Raw genomic sequence first — 25,063 nt, 5'->3', positions numbered from 1 at the left:
TCCGTCATAAGACACAAGACGCGCTGAACATTCATTCCTGGCGGCGCTCGCTAAGCTTCAAATCCCGACCCGGGTTGATGGCGAGGCGGAGATGACCGCAGCAACCTGTGATGTTGTCGTCACGTTGGCTGGCGTCTGCAGGCCCGGCACCCAGGAGAACACCCTGCTTTGACATTTCATTATATTTTTCATTATATTTCCCATCCCTGCAGTTGATGGCAGCTGCACCGTGACTGCTCAGGCGTGGCGATGCTTCTGCACACAGCGAGCACGCACTCACACATGCACACACACGCACACGTGCACACACCCAAGTGTGTTGCGGGGCTACGTTTGCTGGCCCCAGATTACAGCTTCCTGTTTACAAGTGGAAAGGTCACGGGAAAGGCGGGTAATAACAGTCATGATACTCTTACTTTTCATCTGCTGTTATCTGCTTAATGCATCCTGGGCACATTGAACCTGCAGAGGGAAAAGCATGTGGAGGCTTTCTACAGCTATCTGGGCTTAGACATATAGCCAATAGATCAGAGTTTACTACTCAAATGTCTTAGTTACCCTGGTAAATAGTCAAATAGGTGGTCTCCCATGCACACATGACACAGACCCCACCCTGTTTCACATCTAAAGCACAGCAGGGCCACAACCATGTGATTGTGTCACATGATCAACGTTCATTTAGAAAAACGACCAATCAAGCATTAACACAGGAGTTTGTATTACTTTTAGTTTTGTGTGTCTTGTGTACCTTTGCTGTCATGTGTGTGTTTTCTCTGTTGTTTTGTGTATTTTTCCATTGTTTTATGGGTTTTTGTCATGGTTTTATTTGTTTTTCAAATTCTTTTTGTGCTTTTTGGAGTCATTTTGTTTATTTTGGTTGTGTTTTTATTTTAATGTTTTCTTGTGTATTTTTCTTCTGTATTTTGTGGTTTTGTGTGTTTTCTTGGTAATTGTGTGTGTTTGTGGAGTCCACTTGAGTGATTTTGCTGTTTTATGTGTTTATTTTTGTGTGTTTTTTGCCATTTTGGATGTTCGCTGAGTCATTTTGTTTACTTTGGCTGTATTTTGTGTATTTTTCCATTGTTTTGTGTATTTTCCTATTGTGTTTTTTTTTTGCATGTCTGTTTGTTTTTGTGTATTTTTTTCATAGTTTTTATTTTTCTGTTTTTTTGTGTACTTTTCTTATTATTTTTTGGTTTTGGATTCATTTTTGTCATTTTGTATGTTGTCGTTATTATTTTGTGTGTTGTTATTTTGGTTTGGTGTATTTTTGGAGTCATTTTGTGTCTTATTGAGATGTTTCTCTCCTAAAGGAGCTGAATCCTCCCACTGGGACCAGTCCAGCAACTGCGCAGGTGAGGCTAAAACACAGACAACCCTTTCTTTTCTCAGCATTTAACAAAAACGAAGTAGATTTGTGTTAAACGAGGGATGTTGAGTCTTATTCTCAGAGAAGAGTTTTTCTCACCTCTCTCCTGGTGTGCTCGCTACCTTTGCAGAGGACGCTGTCCCGTCAGGAGGAGCTGAAGGAGAGAGCTAGGCTCCTCCTGGAACAGGCTCGGAGAGATGCCGCCATGAAAGCCGGCAGCAAAAACGCTCCCAACACCGCCGTACTGGGAACCAGCAAGACCTCTGGCGTCTGTGATGTGAGTAAAACCAGCACCAACTTCACAAACTGGATATAGGTGTGTTTTGGGTTAGTCAGGATACTGTGTATGTGTGTGCGCGTGTGTGTGTGTGCGCGCATGTTGAATGCACGGCATGATCTGATACACACGGTTATGTTAGACATCATATGTGCCCTGTCATCAAAACGTTGAACGTTGATCACATTGCATCAGTCATTTTTGTTTAAAAAGCTTTTTTGTGAGTTAATGATGAAAGATTTTTTTATCACAGCACAAGTTACAGTTCTTCTTTCTTGTTTTAGTTTCTAGTTTTCTTTTCTTGTTTCTGATTATTATTTCTATCCTTGTTGACATCAGATGATCTAAAAACTACTATTAGGTGCGTAGCTGTCCTGTAAAGAGCTTTTAAATAACTTATTGTAATGCTTCACCAGTTATTATGATCACCAGTTGGCCCGAAACACCAACAGGTGTTTAACCAGTTTACAGCCATTAAGTAAAATCATTTGTTTTCAGTGCATGTTGAAAATGCATTCATTTAAAAAAAAAAAAGGTCATTGTAGATTAGTATCATTGAATGGGTAACAATTCTGGGTGCTACAGCTGGACTGGCCGTCGTGTTACCGTGTGACTGGTTTGATTATTGTGTATGTGTTTTTACTGAAACTGAAAAAGTGTTTCAGACTCATGTAAACACTGAGTGACACCAGTCATAATGATCATCAGTTAATTCGATACACCACCCATGTCAAGTGATCTTTGCATGAGTGAGTCTTTACTTTGTTGCTTTCAACGACACTGACACTAACTTCACAATATTGGTATTGTTATCCTACACTTTATTTCTTTCTTTCTATTTTGAAGTCGTGATAGATTACATTTGGAATATATTAGAAATCTCCATCGGAATCTTTACACAGAATTTTAAATTTGACTCAATGCAAAAAGTGTATTTTTTTAAACAAGTTACCAACATCTCCATGCTGTTTAGATGCAATTTATTGCCTATTATTTTTCTTTTTTTTTAATATTTAAATTTTTGACAGTCATTTTAAATCTGCCTTTAAACGCTTACAGCTGCTGTCCATTTCATGTGCTAATTAGCTCAGTGACGTAGAGGATGTTCCATAATGAAATAGTTGTGGATTAATCATGTGTTTGACTTATTGATTTATTGACTGATCAATGGAGCTGTTGAATTCCTAAAATGAGAGAGAAGTTTTAAACATGTGTACCACTGGTGTCAAATTAGAATGCCACTCTTTGTCATCTTCTTACACCCTGCTTGTTGCTCAGAATTGCCTAGAGTTGCCTGGCCTGACCAGTGCTGCGCTGCAGCTATAATGGTATTTAAACAGCGGTTTTTAATGTTCATTTGATTACATTTATGACATAGTTTCACACATATTGAGCTATTTTTCCTTGGCATTGTCTATCGTATAAGGCCTTCTGTTGGCTTAGAGCTCTTCCTGCTTCCTGTGCTGAAACGAGGGCAGCTAATAGTGCAGCTAGCAGCTCCTTCATGGCTCTCTCACAAACTTCAACATGTTATGAAAAAGCAAACCCCCGCCCGGTGTCTCGATGAACTCTTTCTAGAGAGACTCGGAGAAGCAGAGACAACTTCTCCTTATTAACTCGACTGGATGTCACATCCCCGACCGTCAAACGTGAATGAACTCACTCGCTCGCCCCCTCGCGCTCAGCCTAATTCTCTCCCTCTCTCTTTGGTCATTTGGACTCTGCACAATTCTTATGACACCCCGTACACGGAGCAAATGTAGTACACAAACGGCTGTCAGCAGACGCACGTTTCCAGGGAAAATCCGGCTAAGAATCACTGTAACGGAGCAAACCTCGACCAGAGACCAGGAAAATTGCCAGTTTTGAACCAAACATGCTCCACTGAGCATAATATACTGAGAGGAGGAGGAAGAGGAGGAGGGCATGAAGCAGGAGTTACTGCTGCGCTCACATCCAAATGTTCCATGGCGAGGAAGGAGGAGGAAAATAAGGACTCAAAGAGGAAAATGAAATAAATACCTTTCAGTAATGAAATATCTGAAAGGCAGCAGCCTGCAATCACCGAGGGAAGCGTGCCCTTGGATTTTTAACGCGCGTTGTTTGCAATGCACACATCTGTGCTTCTGACACACAGAGTCACCGTTTACGACTAATCTGAGGAAATAAAGTCATCGGAGGAAGAAAGAAAAAGCTGCTTTAAAGCCACTAAATGTGAAATTTTGACTGAGAAACTTCACTGAGATGAAAGCGTACACATACCAGTCATTAATAAACAAAACATGCGTACATATATAAATAATAATAATAATAATATAAAACAAATGTTTTTATTATGTTACGTTTTTATTAGGGCCTAACCGATTATAGCTATTACTGATTAATCGACAATTTCTGCATTATAAGCAGTAATGATTAATCAATGAAAACACTGTGAGAAGTCACTAGTTCATTGTTTAGAGTTTTTTTTTTTTTTATCCATGTTCACTGTTTGACATTGAGCAACTTTATCTTATAACATTTTTTTTTAATTGTATTCCAGAAATCCAATTTGCAAAGTTTGGCTTTTCCTATTAAATCCGTGAATTAGGCAATATTTCCATCAAAATTCTAACCAAAGATAGACCTTATGCCATGGAAGATGGATCCAGATTAATATTCTGATTCTGGATCAGTTTAAATAAATTAAAAAAGCCCCTATCTCTCATCATAGCAAAATTTCAGAAATTAATATCTCAGTTTGTAATTGATCTTTATGAATTTCGACTGGTTGCTTAATTACTCCAGAGTTTAATCCAGATTGTGCATTTCATCACGATTAAAAAAAAAAAAAAAAAAATAGTGGTGTCCATACTGACATAAGAAAACAATTATTTGGTGATATGTCGCGATATTTCACCGCGCAATTATCATATCAATAAAAAAAATCTCCAAATCGATTTTTAAAATCATTTTTTTTAAAGAAAAAAAAATCCCTTATGCTACCATATGCATAGCACCTAAACTCCCGGTCACTAGGTGTCAGTGAACCACATCAGACCTTGTTAAACTACCTCACTCCTCAATGCATTTTAGCTGGAAATTGATAAAACATACTGAGCACTTCTATAGACGGTGCCTGGATGGATGTGGAACTGCAGGTTGATTCAGGCTCTGTAGACACATGGTCAGATCTTCATATCTCACACTTTGTTGTTCTGTTCTTGATTGTTCTGTAAAAGCGGGAGGAAGGGGAATGACTTAGGGTTAAGGTTCTGGTCAATCTAAGAGCATGGAAAGGAACAACTCATCAGATATTTCTGTCAGTATCTCCACCTATTTGAACCAGTTCCAAACTATTCCAAACTATTCCGATGTGCAATCAGTTATAGAGAACGAGCCAAAAACAAGGCAGGTAGTCGTGGATTCTCGTTTCTACGATTTGAATGAAATATGTAAAGAAGCCACAGAATTCGTTCACTGAGCGAAATCTGCCCTTGGACTTCTAAAGTGTGTTTGTTTGTGTGTCAGAAGCACAAACACGTGCGCGCACGGCGGAGTAACCATTTTTCGGAGTAATCTGAGAAAATAAGCGAGGACCTTCCAAGGACTCGTGAGTCTTCAGAGGAAGAGAGGAAATTAAAAAGAGTTTTCAAAGCTGCTTTAAGGCCCGCTCTTATTTCCTTAGTGACACAAAAAGAAGGTTTTTCTTTTTCTGTCGACTTTGCTCAGATTAGCTCCTTAAAGTCGCCGGACCCAACCCTCCTGATTTCCTGACTCATTTCCAAGGACAATTGGCCACACATACACACACACACACACACACGCGCGCACACACACACACGTGCGCACACACTCAAGGAGGAGGGGGAGATATTGAATTGTTTACACTTTTTTTAATAGAAAACATTGATCAAAGGAATACGTCTGGCCCCGAGGCCAATGTGCTGATAATTGTTAGCGATTCAGATTAGATTACTTGATGTCTTGTTTTGATTAGCATGAGCGTGTGTGTGTGTCCGTGTTATCAGCTGAAGAGGCCCAAGCTTTTTCCCATTTAACTCTCCATCTGTCTAAGTAGGTGCTTTGCGGTTTAGCATGCATAAGGTATAATTTAATTCAATTAAAGCGGCCTCGGTTCTTCCTGGGAAGTGGCTAATGTGGGCGGGTCGAAAGGGATTACTTACAAAGCCCAAATGACAAATCCATCCATCAGCTCTGGGATCTTTATGAAATCAAATCTAAATAACCCAAGTCGTTCAAACTCATTCCTTTTTAAGACCTGATAAAGGAAAAAAAACAATTATCTTTGATTCAGATTTTTAAGCTTCAGTCATCATTCAGCTAAAAGTGGATACATTTGCTCTTTTATCTCTTTTTTTATTTGTTATTGCAAAAAATCGTGACAAGTGAATGACTAGTTTGAGTTTTGAGCTTCTAGCCAATAAGAAATATCCAGTATCTGCCTCGAAACGTTGAAAAAAATGACTTTTCCTCTCCTTTGTTACAGACATATAGCTTGATAGCATAGATTGTTTCTGTCAAAGTTAAATGACTAAATGACTAAACTAGAACTAAATAATCCATTATGGCACATTTAAAGAAGCGAAAAACATCTCACTGGACAGTCTGTGCAGTGGCTCTTTCATATTCCTTTCAAACGGCGTCATTTTAATGAATTAAAAATTCAAACGTTTTCTCGTATTTTAAATCTTTGATCTGCGTGTTATATTGTTTCCTGTTTATATAGTTTTTAGTCTTTTAGTCTCTGAACTTTGAAGAAATTGTAAAATATTTTTTTAATTCTTTAATGATTGTGGGATTAATTTTGCAATAATATGACTTTTTGCTGAGTTTTGTGGCACTTTGTGCGCTGTGGCTGTTTCATATTCCTTCCAAATGCTGTCATTTTTTTGGCATCTTTTAAAATGAAGGATAAGGAAATTAAAGTTGTTTCCTCATTATTTAAATGTTTATCTGCAAATCAAATTGTTTCTTCTCATTTTTAAATATATGTTACATTTTTTTGTATTTTATTCTACAACTTTGAAACAATTGTAACCTATTTAATTTCTCTCGGCCTTTTTTTTATTGATATTTTTACTGATCGTGGGATTTTTTTTTCTCCAATGAATACTACTTTTTGTTGAGTTTCGTGTGTGTTTTTGGGTTGTCGTTTTTTTTGGCAGTGTGCAGTGGCGGTTGCATATTGCATCTTCCAAACGCTGTCATTCTGAGGCTCACTGATTCTACCTTGGGGTTTAAATAAATTTATTACCTCATCCTTCTATCTCGAAAAGAACAAGATTAAAATAAAGCGTAATAATTAAGAAAATAATAAGCTTAAGCTTAACTTGGCAGTTGTTAAGCATCGTCAGATGAAGTGGCGCCCCCCACTGGACTGGAGCGTAGATTTATCAGATGCTTGCCGACTTTAGTTCTCCTTAAACCGGTGTAAAACGGATCTGTTCTTTAAAAAAAAATATCACCAAACTCGACGACTTATGAACCGAACCAGAGCAGTGGCCGATCTGACAACAGTTTCAGACATTTGACCCGTCAGTGCCGCCGATACAGACAAAAGGCTTTTTTTGATGTGAAACATCAAAGAAAGTGCGACGTATACAGCGGTGTAAGAGGTGGCAGCGGACACACACACACACACACACACACACACACACACACACACACACAGATGGTTGGTGTGTGACAGTGTGCAGTCCTGCTCTCCTGACCTATGTCCTCCCTCCTGCCATCCCTAATTGTAGCCCACAGCGACTGGAGCTTTCATCTAAGGTCACCGTCGGTTTCCAGGCTTTGTATCTCAGCTTTGTCTGCCCGTTTCACAGCCCCATGGCTTGAGAGTCGTCAAAGTAAACAGATCTCATTACTTTAAAAAGTAAAAGTCACCTATGAGAACATAAGTAGCTGTTATTTATAATATTGAATTATCAAAACATTATTTTTTAGAACTGGATGAAAGCATCTGAAGTAAAGACACAGGCGTCGATCTTTAATATATCCATATTCTTTAGCATTAGCCTCATTAGTTAACCATGGTACAACATCATTAGCTGCTAAAGCTAGCCTGAATACTGTAGACTAAGGAAGTGTTAAAAATGTCACACTCCGTACTATGGACTACAAACTCAATGAATATATACTGTCTACTATATACTATAAGTATACTAATACTAATTGTTCCTCCTCATCGGTGGCCTTCACAACATATCAGTCATCGTCGGTGCAGATGTCTCAGAGCGCAGGAATGTCACCCCCTGCTCACCCGGCAGCCAGATGGGTCCATCTTAGTCTTCATTTAGCATCATCGATTCATCACGTCCTACGGTTATTCATTATTTCATACTTTGCGTGTCTTCAGCTTGAAAATGTCTTAGGATGTATTCAACAACAATCTTCTAATCGTGGCTTGGTTTTTTGAGGTCTGTTTCTTTTTTTCCCCCCGAACTTCTGCCACAATATGACACAACCTAGGAAGCATATGTTACATTTATATTAAAAGATCACAGGCGGTTCCCAAGATGGCAGTGTGAGGATAGGTTGTGCTCGTCGGTGCTGGCGAGATTTTTCATTTACGCTATCACCTACCCCAACTAAGAACCACAGAATTAAGTGCTGATCAGTAGATTCATTTAAAACAACAATTTTTTGAGACAGGTAGATAAGGCAAGGTAAATTTATTTGTATAGCGCATTTCATACACAAGGCAACTCAATGTGCTTTTCTTCCCCTTGGCTTTAAGCCACACAAGAAGAATGCCGTGGGAGACACTTCAAAAGAGGATGCCAACGTGGAGGCGCAGCAGGCTAGCCAGGTCAGCTTTGATCAAGGTGGATTGAACGCTAGTATGCGTGAGACAATACGGGAGATGATGACTGAGATCATCGACATGAAGCTGGCACCAGTACTGGAGCTGCTCAGCATACAGCAAACTATGCTTGAGAACTATGGAAGCAGGCTAATCGAGTGTGAGCGGCGCATCGCGGCCAGGCTGTGAAACACTCTGGTAACACGGTTATGTGTTTCCAAGATTTATCGGCCACTGTGATGTGTAAGAGGAAAGGATACGACACAGTGAAAAAGCAGCTTCGTACAGGCAACTTTTCCCAGCTTTGCTGAAGATAACCTTCCATGGATCTAGTAAGGTGTTTGATAGCCCCAAGGAGGCACAGCGCTTTGCTGATTCACTGAGAGGGAGGCCTGGACCAGTTAATGAGGATCAATGACATCGGATCAATTTGCCTTGTGAATAAAAATTATGTGAGCTGTGTGTGGATCTGAATCATTTACTGGAAAATGACTATTGGGAGTGAGTAAATTCGTTCTCCTGGTGCCCCGGGACTGACGTGTCTTGTTTCTGTCAGGGAATCCATTCACTCGATCTCATCCAGGACCGAGGGGAGGACAGTGTTTCGTTTGATAGTTATGTTAGGCAACGTGTACCGTTATGTGCACAGTTTTTGTTCATCTATACTATAATGACGGAAACGTCTGTGTGCGTGTGTGTGTGTGGAGCAAATATCTCCCCGACGCGGTATGAGTTCGACCTGAAACTTAGTCAACGGGTTCCAAATACCCCAACATTAATTTTATAATTATGGCTCCCTCGGTAAGAGCGCGGTATTGAGCGCGCTACTTCCGGTTCCGGGTTCATGACGCCACCGTGTCACAGTTTGTTTGGGTTAAAAAAAAAAAAAAGGTCAATATTAAAAACGTTTTTGTACCGCTAAAAGTCATTTAAGTTTATATTGGATGTAGACACACACTGGTGTAAATCACCTCCTGGTAAACTATCACTTTCTCCCCATGCCAAGTGTGTTAACGCATTTTACGAAGACATGGATTATGCTGATGTCTGGCGGGCACAACACCTCACAGATAAAGAATATACTTTTTTTCAAATTGTTTCATTATCATCTACTAGGATTGACTATTTTTTGCTTTCTAAAACTCCACTATATTCAGTGACTTCGAGCTCAATAGGCCCAATTATTATTTCTGACCATGCTGCTGTATTTTTACAATATAACTTCTCAAACCCAGCTAATCGTCTGAGGCATTGGCGATTTAGACTCATTATATTAACAGATCAGAAGTTTCTTTCCTACTTTAGAGAAGAATTTCAGTGTTTTTTAACTACTAATTTAAATTCCACTAAAGACTTGTCATTATTGTGGGAAACATCTAAAGCCTTTTGTCATGGCCTCATCATATCTTATACGTCAGCTAAAAAGCAAAGGCAGGGTGAACAAAGGAAGATTCTTGAGTCTAAGTAGAAACATGCTGAGAATGAATATGTTCGACGTCTATCTGCACAAAAAAATAAAGAAGTATCCGCACTCAGATGTGCCCTAGACGCGCTTTTAACACAGGAAGCCGAAATTCAGATGCGATTTGCAAAACAGAAACTGTATGAAAGCGGGGACAAGGTGGGAAAGTATTTAGCATATTTATTATTATTATTTATTATTTCTTCAGTGATAGACAAACAAGGTGCACAAACATTTGACACCTTGAATATTAACAATGCATTTAAAAGCTTTTATGAGGACTTATATAAATCTGAACAGCAGCCTGATTACCTCGAAAAAATTTATTGTTTTTTTTCTTCTTTGAAATCTTCCATGTTTGTCAGAGGAGCAGAGAACAAGTTTGGATGCCCTGATATCCAAAAAGAAGTTATTGATGCAATTAAAGGGTTACAATCTGGCAAATCTCCCGGTCCAGATGGTTTGAGTGTAGAATTTTCAAGGAATTCCGTGATGTGCTGGTTGGTCCTCTACTGAACATGTATAACGATTCACTTCTCAGGGGGACACTGCCTCAGTCTTTGAGAGAAACTAATATTTCCCTGATTTTAAAAAGGGCAAACCCCCTGAAGATTGTTCTTCATACTGGCCAATCTCGCTTTTAAATGTGGACCTAAAAATTTTGTCTAAGGTTTTGGCCAGCCGATTGGAGAAACCGCTACCAATTTTAATCAATGATGACCAAACTGGATTCATCAAAGGTCGAAATTCTCATAATAATATACAGCGGCTGCTTAATACGATCCAATATTTTCATCAACACTCTAAAGGCGGCATTGTGCTTTCTCTCAATGCAGAGAAAGCATTTGACCGCATAGTGATGTCTTTTCTATTTCATACCTTGCAAAGATTTGGTCTGGGTGGTGCATTCATTAGCTGGATTAAAATTTTACATAAAAATCCTCTTTCTGCAGTGATCACAAATGGTCTCCAATCTCCTTATGTTGCAATTTTTAGCGGAACTCGGCAGGGATGTCCGTTATCGCCACTGCTGTTTGCCTTGGCGATGGAACCCCTTGCTGAGGCCATCAGAGCAGATAACTCCATTAGCGGACTTAAAATTGCAGACAGGAAACATAAGATAAACAACAATTAATACATTCAGCTCTTTTTCAGGCTACAAAATACATTTTACAAAATCTGAGGCGATGCCCCTGGGTAAACTAAAACAAGTACCTATGTGTCCTTTTCCTTTTAAGTGGTCAGCAGAGGGGTTCGTTTACTTGGGGATACACATAACACCTAAATTTGAGCAGATTTATAAAGCCAACTTCACTCCTTTATTGGACCGTATTCGGCTTGATCTGGAGAGATGGAATAGCCTTCCAGTTTCCTGGATAGGCCGAATTACACTACTGAAAATTAGTGTCCTTCCCAGGTTACTCTATCCATTGCAGATGTTCCCAGTCTTATTGTCTCATAAGGTGATTAAACCGGTAAATGGTTGGCTGAGCTCCTTTATATGGTCCAAAAGAAAACCCCGCCTCAAAATGAGCATGCTGTGTTGCCCATCAGCAGGAGAAGGCCTAGATTTGTCAGATGTTAGAAACAACCAGTTGAGCTCTGATTTACGCATTATAGCGGAAAGGGTGCGGAGCAGTCGTACTTCACTTTGGATGGACATAGAAAGCTCCTTGTCTGATTGCCCTTTGACGACATTACTGTTTCTTAAAAAAGTCAAATCTATAAGGCAGGTTTGCTCTAATCCTATTACTATTACTACAGTCATGGCATGGCGATCCTTAAGAAAACTAGAGGGCAGGCTGAAGGTGACTTCTGTTTTTACCCCTATATGTAGTAATCCTGAATTTTTACCGGGGATGTTGGACAATAGATTTCAAAGTTGGACACAAAAAGGCTTATCCAGAATACAAGATTTTTTAGAGGGGAACAATGTAATGTCATTTAATCAGTTAGTTGAGAGGTATGATATTCAGCGGAGGGATTTTTATCAATAATTGCAGGTGAGAGATTTTATCAAAAAAAGCACATCACATCTGGAGTTTCAAGACATTTCTGACACAGAAAGACAGATCTTTCAATTTAAATCAAATGATTCTATCTCAAAGTTTTATAATATCCTCAGGGGATACTCCGCTGCGAATACGTCTCAGCTAAAGGGACTCTAGGAGAGGGAACTTAAATCCAACATTTCCGATGATGGATGGGAAAAGGTTTGGGGAAATGTAAAGACACTGTGTATTTGTAACATGGTTAAGGCCACTCAGCTCATGATTCTCCTCAGGGCTCATATATCCCCTTACATACGCAATAAATTCAAACCCGACTCATCTCCATTATGTACTGTATTAAGTGCAAAACAGACATTGGTACCCTCACGCATTGCTATTGGTCATGTCCTAAGGTTCAGCAGTTTTGGCATATGATTGGACTGGAGATAAACCAAATCCTTAATGTAAATTTGAATTTTAATCCTTTGTTCTTATTGTTGGGACTGGCTGACCCTGTGGTGATTTTAGTTAACTGGATATCAGACAATGTTCCTTCGAAGATTCAATGGCAGAAAATGGTTCTTAGTTTTGTTTCCCTTGAGTTTCTGACTTGTCATAAGGACGATATCTTCAAAAAACCTCCATTATTAAACGAGCATTCTCATTTTGAATATGGTACTAACTGTATGCACGGGCCAGTTGTTGTTTTTGTTTGTTTTTTGTATGTCCTGTGTTATTGTATTCTGTTTTCATCATAATCAAAAAATATATATTGGAAAAAAAAAAAAAGATCGCAAGCATTTTCCCAACGACGTCCACTTCAGTCGTCAGTTATCATCTTCAGTGCAGACTTTAACACTTTTAGCTTTCCACATCCTTTTTGCTCGTTCCTTCAGTTATTATTTTAATAGAGAAGTGTGTGTGTGTGTTTGTGTGTGTGTTTGTGTGTGTGTCTGTGTGTGTGTCTGTTCGCTTCAGGTCTTCTCATCCATTAGCAGATGAGAGCAGTAATTTCACAGCGGCCTGGCCAGGCTAATTATCATTGTACACACAAGGGTTTGGGTGTGTGCGTGTGTGCGTGTGTGTGTGTGTGTGTGTGCATGTGTGCGTGTGTGCGTGTGTGCGTGTGTGTGTGTGTGTGTGTGTGTGTGTGTGTGTGTGTGTGTGTGTGTGTGTGTGTGTGTGTGTGTGTGTGTGTGTGTGTGTGTAAAAAAGAAACACAAAAAAATTAAGAAGTGTGTGCTTTTTGTGACACCTTCAAACATTAGTGTGTGTGTGTGCGTAGAGCAGTGTGTGTGCGCATGCCTCAGTGTTTTCCAGGTAACAGCGTTCCCTGCTCACTGACTCGTTGTGATTCCTATAATTGGGTCCTGTTTGATTTTCGCCGACTTCCCTCCTCCTCCTCCTCCTCCTCCTCCTCCTCCTCCTCCTCTTCATCCTCCTCTTCCTCAGCTCAGAGGACTCCTGAGTTCCTGCTGCTGTGACCTGTTGTCATCCTCTCCCATTTGTCTTGTGATCTCCCTTTTTTTCTTTGTGTGTTTTAACCTTTTCCGTTGTTTCCGAGGACTTTTCTCTCTTTTTTTCAAATTGAAGCTTGTAACAGGACGTACCTTTCCAGTCAAACTTTTTGGATCTGTGTAAAGACAAACACAGCCCTGAATGTCTCTTGTATATAAACTGGGGATGTTTGTAAGGGAGCAGCTGTAAAAGACTTGTGGTGTGTTTAGCTCAGCAGCGCCTCCCGTTGGTGAACTGTGACTCTGGTGCAGGTGAAAGAGTGATAATGATGATAATATCTCTGTGAATTGATGAACTTTGTATCATTTCTACCAACCAACATGTGACTAGACTCTCAGCCTGTGATTGGTCAGAATGAGAAGTGGTTCATTACAGTAGCTAACCGTTCTGTCTGTGTAGTTAAAGGAGTTTCTAAAATAACGTGAATGACTGACTTTCCTTCCTTCCTTTCATCCTTTCTTCTTTCTGTCTTTTCTTCCCCCTCCCTTCCTTAATTCCTTCATTCCTCCCTCCATCTCTTCTTTCTTTCTTTCATTTCTTTCTTGGTTCCTCCCTTTCTTTTTTCTTTCTTTCCTTCCTCTTTTTCTTCCTTCCTTCCTTCTTTCCTTCCCTCCTTGGTTTATTCCTCTCTCCCTCCTTCCCTCTCTTCCTCGTTCCCTCCCTTTCTTCCTTCTTTCATTCCTCCCTTTCTCTCTTTCTTCCTTCAATCCTTTGTTACTTCCTTCTTTTCTTCCTCCCTTCCTTCCTCTGACTAACTTCTTTATAACTCACTGACTCATTTAGTGACTTATTAACTCTTTAATCACTGATGACTCTTAATATTTGTGTGACACTTCATTAATAATTTTTAAAATTCCTATATCAGCTCTTTGTTGTAGTTGTAACCGTTCTAACTGTGGTGAAGGAGTGTGAAGGTGCAGCACACACAGGCTAAATGCTAATTCGGCCTCACTCACACACACACACTCCACTCCTCCTTGGTTCACTCTCCCTTTCAACTTTGGCCTCGCTGTAATAGTTTTTCTGCAGCTCTCGTTTTCGCGACGCTGCCGCTCCTCTTTCACAGACCTCTCTGCTTTTCCCTCCTCTTTCTTCAGCCCTCCCTCCTTCCTCCTGCTTTCTCCCCTTCCTTTAGAAGAATCTGCCCTTAATGAAAGTGAATAGTTTCTTTAGATTGTGTGTGTGCGTGTGTGTGTGTGTGTGTGTGCTTGTCCTGGAGTGTGTAGCGATGTGTCGTGGCTGAATTGGCTGGAGCCGAGATCAAAGGCTGTCGGTAAAGTGTGTGTGTGTGTGTGTGTGTGTGTGTGTGTGTGTGTGTGTGTGTGTGTGTGTGTGTGTGTGTGTGTGTGTGTGTGTGTGTGTGTGTGTGTGTGTGTGTGTGTGTGTGTGTGTGTGTGTGTGTGTGTGTGTGTGTGTGTGTGTGTGTTAACGAGCTTCTGAATTGCATGATGGAGCCATCAGAGGAGATTCACACTCTTTTTACTCTTTGTCTTCTGATTTTGTTCTCCGAAGAACGAGCACAAGTGGAAAACTCTTTCTCACAACTTAAAGTTCCCGGGGTCGCCGTCACATTTTGGTGTGTGTGTTTGTGTGTTCATACATTAAGCATAGATGGCTTCTTCCTTGTGACGGTGTAATGGATATGTTCGTACTCGAGTGTTGGTGTTCTAAAGTGTTGTTGAGTTGTGACACGGATAATTAATTCATTATTTATTAATCAGTTAATTCATTTACCCATAGATCATCTGTAGTCACTTGTTGCTGCACTCAGTGGTTCCATCCCATTGGGCATCAGACCCGTGTTGTGATTGGTTTGGTAGAAAACACAGGGAGAACATGCAAACTCCACACAGAAAAGTCCCAGTAAGGTTCCTCCACCCCAGGAAATGAAGCTCAGGCCTTCTTCCTGCGAGGTATTATTGAGTTATTTAGTTATTCATTTTTTATGAAGGTTTTTATATTATCTCTAATTCTCTAATCTCTAATATTAATGAAAGGAATAATAATATTAATGATAATTATATGAGCAAAGGACAAACTTATTTCACTCTTTTTTCATACCAACATTCAGTTATTAGCTTACCAACTTATTTTTGTTATGTTTGTTGTGTCATGTCTGCTATGGACCATGTATGTGTCCGAAATAAAGTTTGATGATGATGATGATGATGAGGATTATATAAATGATTTATAATGATATATGAAAATTATTAAGTATTGTTAGAAAGTATTTTAACAATCACAGGTCAAAATAAAATGGACTCATTCCTGAACAAATGAATGAATTAATGAATACATCTGTGGCTGGCTTGTTGGAAATCCACTTTATTTCTCTTAATCTTAAATACATACAATAGTTTATTTTCTACATTTTTTTTTTTTAAGTTTTGTATTATTTTGTTTGAAAGGCTCAAATTAAACTGAAATATTCTATTTCTGCTGGATGTAGGCGGGGTATGTAGAAAGTAATGCAAAAAACACACACACACTATCATCACTATACATCTTTCAGGCGACACTAGATAATAATATTAACCCCATGTGTGTTTGTGGCTTGTTACTAAGGGCTGATGATGAGATACTGTACGGATGAGCCGTGTCTTTTAATTACATACATCTACAGTATGAAGGGAATACTGTTACTGTGCAGGTACAAACACGTGGCTATGATTTTAATCCTGATCGTTCCACCAACTTCCTACAGGGTGTGAACTCAGGAAAGATGCGTTTTTCTTTTCCCGGTTCGGCTCATGTTCACCGTTTTCTTTTCTTCCCGTCTCACTCTGTAATTATCCCGTCCATTTAAAGGGCAGAACCTTCCCATCGTGTGTGTGTGTGTGTGTGTGTGTGTGTGTGTGTGTGTGTGTGTGTGTGTGTGTGTGTGTGTGTGTGTGTGTGTGTGTGTGTGTGTGTGTGTGTGTGTGTGTGTGTGTGTGTGTGTGTGTGTGTGTGTGTGTGTGTGTGTGTGTTCCACTCTACCTGTTCTACCTGTCCTACTGTATAGTTAGTTGTCCTTTGTTAAGTGTTGACATACAGACAGTTCACGCCAACTGAACAACCTTTAGGTTTTCATTCCTTCTTTCTCTCCCTCTTTTTGTTTTGCATTTCAACAACCTATGCGGGTACTTTTCATATTGTTTCCAATCATATTGTCTTATTGTGTCATGTAAGTAAGTAATTAGCCATCATCGAACAATAGTCATGGTTCATCCCAAGGTTAAGGTTGAGGTTTTTCCTCTTCCTTCGTGGGGTCAAGCACTGATGTTAAAAGAACTGGCTCATTAACACAATCCAACATAACCCTAACATCATAAATAGTATGCAGTGTGTTCACATTAGATAGTCTGAAAAGAATGAGTATGTGAGAAATACCCGGATTTATGTCATATTGGTACATTTTTTAAGTATCCACGATGGGCACACTAGTCATACTCAATCGTCCCATGATGCATTGCGAGCGAAATGTAAAAACAACCTGGGACCAGCTTCAAGCTAAAAATCAAACATCCCTTTTTCAAAATAAAAGCATCTCTTTTTGTCTTCCATTAGTTTTTTAACGCTTTTGTAAATAGGGCTCTTGTTTTGTGGTTAACTGGAAGTTTTGTCAGTAGCAATGTAGGGTCTCCAAAAATATCTGAATTGCCAACATGAAATGTGTATATGTGAGTTTTATGGATGAAATGAGCACATGTTGATATTCTACTTGATCATTTTCTCACTTAAAATGTTTTCAGAACTTTCAAAGATGGAGAATCAACAGAGATATTTAGCCTCAGTGTTTTTGTTGTTGTAGGTTCCAAATGCATCTTGGGAAACTTTGAAGTTTACTTCAGTAGGAACGCTCATCATCCCAACCCATACTTATAGTATATAGTAGACTGTATATACTCATTGAGTTTGTAGTGTATAGTACGAAGTGTGCCATTTCAAACACAGTCATTGTCTTATTGGATCATGGAAATACTTGGCCATTATCGACCAGTAATTACGGCTCATTCCTATTAAGGTTTAGGTTCAGTTCATATTTATTTAACTCTTCCTCTTCTTTTGTGGGATCAAGCACTGAAATTAAAAAATTGTGAATTTGTGTCAAAGTTGTGCAGTCCTATCGACAGCTAACTTTGGTGATTTTTTGCTTAGGCTAACTCATCTGCCATGTACCAAACATTTAACAGGAAGTGGAAGTGATTAACACAGGAAGTGCCCTCCTTTGTAGCCCTCGGGCAGAGAAATAATTTTACAATTAGTATTTTAGACCAAAATACAAACACCTTGAACAAGACCACCTAAATGATTTATTCATGCTTTAATAAGCCATAAGGTTAATAAATCTTCAGAGACTGATAGACAGACACTTTAGAGCTAGAAAAGGTTCTCTCACACACACACACCCAGATTCATGTTTATGTACGTCTAGCGCTCACACGCACAGACCCCTATCATGTGCGTGTGCACGTCCACTCATAATTAGGCCGTGTCGCGCCGCTTTGATAGCCATGTACAGTGGCTCTTCTTTAATTCTTTATCAAATGCATTGATCGCTGTGAGCCTCACGCGCTCATTGATCCGCGCAGTCTGTCTGGAGTCAGCCGATAAGCTCCCTCTCCCTCCTCCTCTCTCTCTGGTTTTCCACGTTTTTCCCATAACAGCTCAGTTTTTACTCCTTAAATTTGGCCATAATTTAGGAATAGGCTTTCCATGCTGGTGATTTGCACAGCATACTGTCTATTTCTTTTTAAACAGGAAACTTTACAGTTGTCAAAATAAAACAATCCTTTGCCATAGTATTTGTAAACCAGACTTCTGACAAATCCCCTTTCTAGATTTGCACCATGACATTGAAACTTTACTATAGGGGGCAGAGAAGACATTAAGACATTTTTTTTCTAGAAAGTGTTTCCTTAAATATAAACTTCTTTAAAAGTTTACTCTTTAAATGTATATTTTTCATATTTATTGTATTTTTTTCATGATTTTTTTGGTCCAATAAGAAGATTCAAAGTAAAAAGGGAGCCAATAACATATTTTGACAATTTTAACAAATAGCAAAACCCAGCCTCTTTACCCTTTGACCCTGCTTAGGCAGCAGCGCTACATGCTAAGCTAACCCAATCCTGTGGCATCTGATATGGAGTTCCTTCCTCGTGTCGATGGAAGAAGCACATTTACCATCTGCAACATGTGAAACAGAAAATATTTATCCTCGAATTTCCTTCCGTCTCATATAATTCCAGCAAGTTCTGTTTGAATATGTTAAAATTAAATTTTTAGGAAATTTACTTTGATCTCCTTCGATTGTCAACTGCCAGTCCTCTTCAGAGGCATCTTGCTGATCACTTTGATGTTTTTTTTACTTCTGCGTAATAATTCCTGCAAGTTCTTTTTGTCTTCTTTTGGAATAATATGTTAGTGTTTCATTTGTAGAGACAACTTTTTGTCTTGCTGGAGTTATTACACGGAAGTAGGGCTGGGCGATATGGACCAAAACATATCTCTCAATATTTTTTCTCAAAGTGGTGATATAAGATAATAATCGCAATAATTTTAATTCATAATAAAGTCTGAACAGGAAGACAATTCTGGGTTAAATTTACTGATACAAAATGCCACACATGCACAAACAGCTACACAATATGCCACTTTTGGCCTTTTTTCTTATAAGGGACAGCATGTGTGAGTGAGTTCTGTAGTGTGGCTTGTTTAGGGGAAGGTCTGGGTTAGGACACACTGACAGTAATCCATCTAACTGAGCTTTTCATGCTGTTCTGAGAAGCAGTGACTCCTAAAACAAGTATTTTAAAACAAAATATGCTATAAATAATATATACAGTATATCAATAGAACAGCAATATTGTAATTTTTTATATCAGCAAAATAGAAAACACGATATATCTTAATTCCCGATACATCGCCCAGCCCTACGCGAAAGTCAAGAAAACATCAAAGCGATCAACAGACGCCTCTGAAGAAGACTGGCAGTTGACAATCGAAACATGTCAAGAGATCAAAGTAAATTCCCTGAAAAAAAGTTGTTTGAATAAATGAAACCATAACATTTTAGTCCTTATTAGACCTGTAAACGGTATTAAAATAAGCGTTTGAAGGAATATGAAGTGTCGGAGAAAGCCCTGATAGTGACCTAAAGCCCCTCTTAACTGTGGATGAGTCTTTCATGACTCATGTCTGCTGCTGCATGACTGGCTTCCTCTCTGGGAGGTTGGCAGTGCCTTTTAGATGCTGATTGTGTTTCCGTATCGTGTTAGTGTGCGTGGCATCGCTCTGTGCCAGCGCTGCATCTGTGCACGTGACCAACGGTGCGTGGCCTCCCCTCTTCCCCTCCGACGTTCCCAGAAAAGAGCAGCCATCGCGACAACCTGCTCACACAGAGGCTCCGGAGCAGAGCGGGGTCTCCACCCGACGCCACTCGGTCTCTGTCTGCTCCTGGCACTCTTCCGTTCAGCCTGTCTTCCCTCTGGAGCGTCACAGTTACACACAGAGCTGGGATTGTTCTGCTTTAAAAGGAAAAGTCTCACCTCCTCCTGACCGCGCTGCTTTCACGCCGACCACCAGCTGAACGGTTTCCTCTGCTGGTTTTGTCTACCTGGCTTTGATCAGCAGGCGATGTGGGTGGTTGGTAAAGCATGAGGCTGCTCTCAGACCAGGAAAGTCCTGGAGAAAAGATGATCACTTAGACACTTTGCTTTATTATATTCAGGTTTGTAAAGAAACTAACTGGAAAACAAGAGTTTATCCTTCAGCCAATCACAAACCAGTGGTTGTAGAGTTTTATATTAGATTTATGTCTTTGTATAGCAGCCTTATAAGGATCTACACAACTATACTCCTACGTCTGCATCCTACTGTGAATTGAGCCAGCTGGGATTGCAACCGCACCAAGATCTCAGTCTTCCTCTTGAACCAGAGTCCGCTTCTTTGTCCAATGGCATTCTCACACATGGCCAAACAGAAGTTACAGTGAGCTTAAGAGCGCTGGTGTGAATAGGCCCTAATTCACCACAAGGTGGCATTTAGGGTGTTCTCACACCGGTTAGTCCCGTTGCGTTCATAGTACAACTTCTGATGCGCTCCAAACAGTCTCTGATGCAGTTTCATTAGCTAACCACTTGAAGGTGCCGTTACTGGAGTAGAGACTTCACTAGGCTGAGCAACAGAAACCTGAAGAAGAGGCTCTCAACTATGGGACAAAGCGAGTGCTTAAGAGTGCTCAGAAACTTCTGCGGTTGCATTCACAGCACCCAAACGAGGTTGACTGTCAGGGCAAACAAATACTCTGCGTTTTAAACATTTGTTTGTTTGTCTGTTAGCAGGATTATGTCAAAAGTACTTTACAGATTTTGAGAACATTTTAACCAAACAGACCTTAGGCCATGGAAGATTCCATAAAATTTTGGAGAGGATCTTGATCGTAATACAGATTCTGGATCAGTTTGATCAATCACATCATTGGTGAAATTTCAAATTTGTATAGTGCCTCAATTACTCCACTGAGTTTTATTCAGATCAGATCCGGGTTGCGCATTTTATTGCGATTTTTCTAATTAATGGGTGTGTCCATACATTGTGACCTACTGTATTGTTATTACTGGGAGAGACATTTCGTTCAAGCCTTTAAAGTGTGAATGATGATGGACCCATGACCAGGATAATTTATCTAGAATAACTGACAATATCTGGTAAGGAGATTTGGGTCAGCGCACGTGACCCATGACGTGGAGAAACCTACACTTGTTCTCCATCGTCCGTCTTGCAGATTAATAAACTAATTAAACTGAATCCTTCATCCAATCAGATATTAGCTTTGTAAACCCCGCCCCACGGAAGTCCTTCACCTCGATCAGGGACGGTCCTCATCCTCGGCCCTTAAAAAGGTCCCAGAAACGTAATGTACAGTCATTGTTCCAGCCAGTGTAAATATTACTCAGTCAGCCTTTACTTTTCTCAGCATCTCAGCAGTGAAGTGACCCAGTGGTGCCTCTGTGTGTCTGTAACTGTATCTGACATTGGTCACATCTTTGATAGGCTGTGAACTCAAATGAGTCATCAACCTATTAATGAGTCTTCGACTCAGTGAGCACATGGTTTTCCATCTGCTGACGCTCTGCCTGAATGTTTCCATATTTATAATCCTCGCCTGTGGTTAGAGAGGAAGTCAATTTCTCTGTTTTCTGTCCTCAAACAGTGAACATCAACGTGACTGTGTCGTTACAGAGGTCTGAACTGTAGAGTGAATAAATCCATTTTTGATTCAACCAGATTGGACATATAAACATTCCTATAGCCAGGAGGCCATGGCCACGGCACCACTTCTTATCACATTGTTTATAGAAACACTCTGATTGGGACACGTTGTGTTTTCAGGTGTTTGTTTGTAATCTTCCATTGTTACTCTGATCTTCTGAGTAGTTTCTCTTTAATCCATCCTCTTCTTCTACACCTGGTAATGGGATCTACACTAACTCATCCTGTGGTGTCACAGCTAATGCATGCTAATTAAAACTCTGGATACGTGAATGTATGTGTGTCACAAGCTCATGTTTACATTACACCTGCTTTAGTTCTGCTGTAGGATAACAGATGAGCCAATTCTCTTATCCACCCGATAAGAATATTTGAACCTATAACAACATAGCCCTGCCCCTTTAGCCTTTGACTTGGTCCGCCAACGCTGCTACGTGCTAAGCTAACCCATCTTCACTTAATTTTGTGACCAATTTCCATTCAATATGAGGAATGTTTTCGAAAATTAATTGAAGTAAAATTGCAAGAGTTGGAGAAAAAAAAGTTAGAGCTCTTGCAACAAATAAGGATTAAATATGGCTGCATTCATGTGATGTAAGCATGGAGATACTGGGTGCGCTACAAATGTTTTGGAGTTATATTGAATCTGTGTATTTGGAGTAGCTGATTTATCGACTACAACTGCATTCGTTAATAATTTAAACAATGATTCATGTTTTCTGTCATTTCTTTCTTTCCCCTACGGGCCGAATTGGATGCTCAAAAGGGCCAGATTTGGCCCTCGGGCCTTGAGTTTGACACATGTGGTCTACAGTATGTTGATCGCAAAGATTCATCTTCAAGTTTTCTTCTCCTTTGCCTGGAAAGAAAACACAATACACACAATGACTCGAAAGACAAACAAAACGATCATAAAATGACACGCAAAACACCAAAAGGACACAAAACAACTTCACAAATACTGAAAAGATGACAGTGAAACAAAAGCATGTGGAAGGAATAACTGGGAGAATAATTGGAAATGAATCAAAACCGACATAAAACTGCCATGTCGGTACTACATACACAGGAGTTGAGAGATGCATAATAGTGCATTAACCAAAATCTATTGGAAGGAATATAAAACAGTCGCTGCACAGACTGTCAAAGAAATGAACTTAAAGATGTGGAGGCATACATCATCATACTTTGTGGAAGCAATGTATGATGACTAGAACTAAGACAAAATTAAAATTTGGTTTCATAATCAACACTGTATACAACTGGAAGGAATATGAAACGGCTGCTGCACAGACTGTCAGAAAAAGCCCACAAAGATCTTTCCAGTCAAACAGACTGGATGTTAATGTTTGGTTAGGAACAGATCTATTCGTTATACGTCTGTGACAAATCAGAATCCTTTGTGATGGTGATGCTGTAGACAGTGATCTAGATTGATAATACTGTGATCTTTTCTCAGTGCCGTTACAGATCTTGTAGATCCTGAATGCCGTCGCCTCATTGGTCAGGATAACGCGTTCTACCACAAAGCAACAATTAGCTCAGGAATGGTTTGAGCTGTTGATTATGTCTCAGAATTCCCCAGATCTCAATCAAATATCCACGGAATGTGACAAGGGCTCATTTTAAAGCACGCGTCTCAAACATAAAATCTAGTCTACAAAATGTTTTAGATTAAGACATAATTTACTGAACTCTTCTCACGTGAGTTGATTATAGATCTTTTTAAATGGAAAGTTTTTAACTTTTCACTTGAGCTTGTTAGATTGTCTCCCTTTTTCTTGTTTTAAAGGGCCTTATTTGGCCCCCGGGCCTTGAGTTTGACACACGTGACTTAAAGACTTAAAATACAGTTTTTTTCCTCCTTCAATCAATGAACGGAGTAAAGAAATAAAAAAAATTACTTTGTGAGGGCTGAGCTTTGGTCGTCATTTTTCCAAAAAATGGGACTCATTCCACTTGAATTGCAGACTTTTTGGGTCTCTTAGCTCAGACACACACACACACACACACACACACACGCAAACACGCATACACACACACACACACACACACACGCGCATACACACACACACAGCTGTTTAAAAAGACAGTTCCCAGTCAAACTTTGTGATAAAATGAAGCACTTTTCAGCTCAACACTCGACTTTCTCTCAGCATCAGTATCAGCCTCATCTCATCATCGGCTCTTATCCGCTCTCTTTATCTCTCCTTTCTGTGCCTCCGAGGTGTCCCCCCCACCACCACCACACCCCCACCCCCCTCGCTCACTCACATACACACAGTGCATTAGGGTTGCTGTCACTTACAATGCAGCCCCATTGTTCCCACCAAACAATGGCTACAAACAAACAATTGACATGGAAATGGAGAGATGTAGCTCATTAGCGGGCGCTGCTTGTTTTGTTAATGGATAAATGAGCGGCTTGAATAGGGCGGCCCTAAAAGCTGGGCTTCAATATGGAGAAGCCTGATTAACGGGAAACCACAGGGAGGGAGAGCAGCTTGCCCTCCCTCGGGCCATGTGTGTGTGTGTGTGTGTGTGTGTGTGTGTGTGTGTGTGTGTGTGTGCGTGTGTGCGTGTGTGTGTGTTAGACAGGGTTTAAAGTGTGTGTTCAGATGTAGGACGAGCACACGGGTGTGTTTCAATGTACCTGCGACTGTAGCAAAGAGTCAAATATGAAGACTATTCTACTTCTTTAAGCTCTATTTATATAGTGACATATAATCTACCTCCAGCACTAGGGGGCGGTCCTCTGGTACTTATGTTTTCTTTAAAGAGTTTTAAAAAGTTTTTCTATTCAGTTGTTGTTTATTGTGTCATGTGTGCGTTTGGATATAACAAGAGCACATGAATGTGTTTGTGTGTGTGAGAGAGAGAGGTGTGTGTGTAATTGTAGGTGTTCATTTAACAAAGAGTAAAATATAAGTTTAAATCTGCTTTTTCACTACAAGAGATCTGTTTTTAGAGTTCATGTAATTTATTACTGACTGACTGTCCATTTATCTATCAGATTACGTATCAAACTCTTTATATACGTATTAAACCTACCTACCAACTTACCTTCCAACCTACCATACTTAACTTCTACTTACTTACCTATTTACTAACCAAACTACAAACTTACCTACCTACCAACATACGACTTACTTATCTACCAACTTAGCTACTTACCCCACTTACCGACCTACCTATGTTTGGGTCTTTAGAATCAATCAACAACACTACTTCTAACCCAAATGTATTTTTTGTCAGCAGAAAAAAAGTAATTTGGGAGTTTATTTGCTCTTTAAAGACCAACTTACAAAGCTTCATACCTTTTTGAACATCTTAGATAGGATGGGCGTAGAAGTTGGATGGATGTCTGTGTACTTCTCTG

At 39.8% G+C, this 25,063-nt stretch overlaps 1 protein-coding gene across 2 annotated transcripts in view; it reads left to right on the top strand.

Moving 5' to 3' along the window:
• The window catches only part of ehbp1 (EH domain binding protein 1), a 191,881-nt gene that overhangs the window by 94,156 nt on the left and 72,662 nt on the right, over positions 1-25,063 (top strand). For both annotated transcript variants that reach the window (XM_028467869.1, XM_028467870.1), the window contains 2 exons: positions 1,314-1,355; positions 1,500-1,646. In XM_028467869.1, coding sequence (XP_028323670.1) covers positions 1,314-1,355; positions 1,500-1,646 — 189 coding nt within the window. The remainder of the gene's footprint in view (positions 1-1,313; positions 1,356-1,499; positions 1,647-25,063) is intronic.

This window comes from Gouania willdenowi, chromosome 15, assembly GCF_900634775.1.
Source record: "Gouania willdenowi chromosome 15, fGouWil2.1, whole genome shotgun sequence".
Taxonomy (NCBI): domain Eukaryota; kingdom Metazoa; phylum Chordata; class Actinopteri; order Blenniiformes; family Gobiesocidae; genus Gouania; species Gouania willdenowi.
Note: the sequence above shows the minus strand (reverse complement) of the source record. Positions and strands in the feature narration are given on the sequence as shown.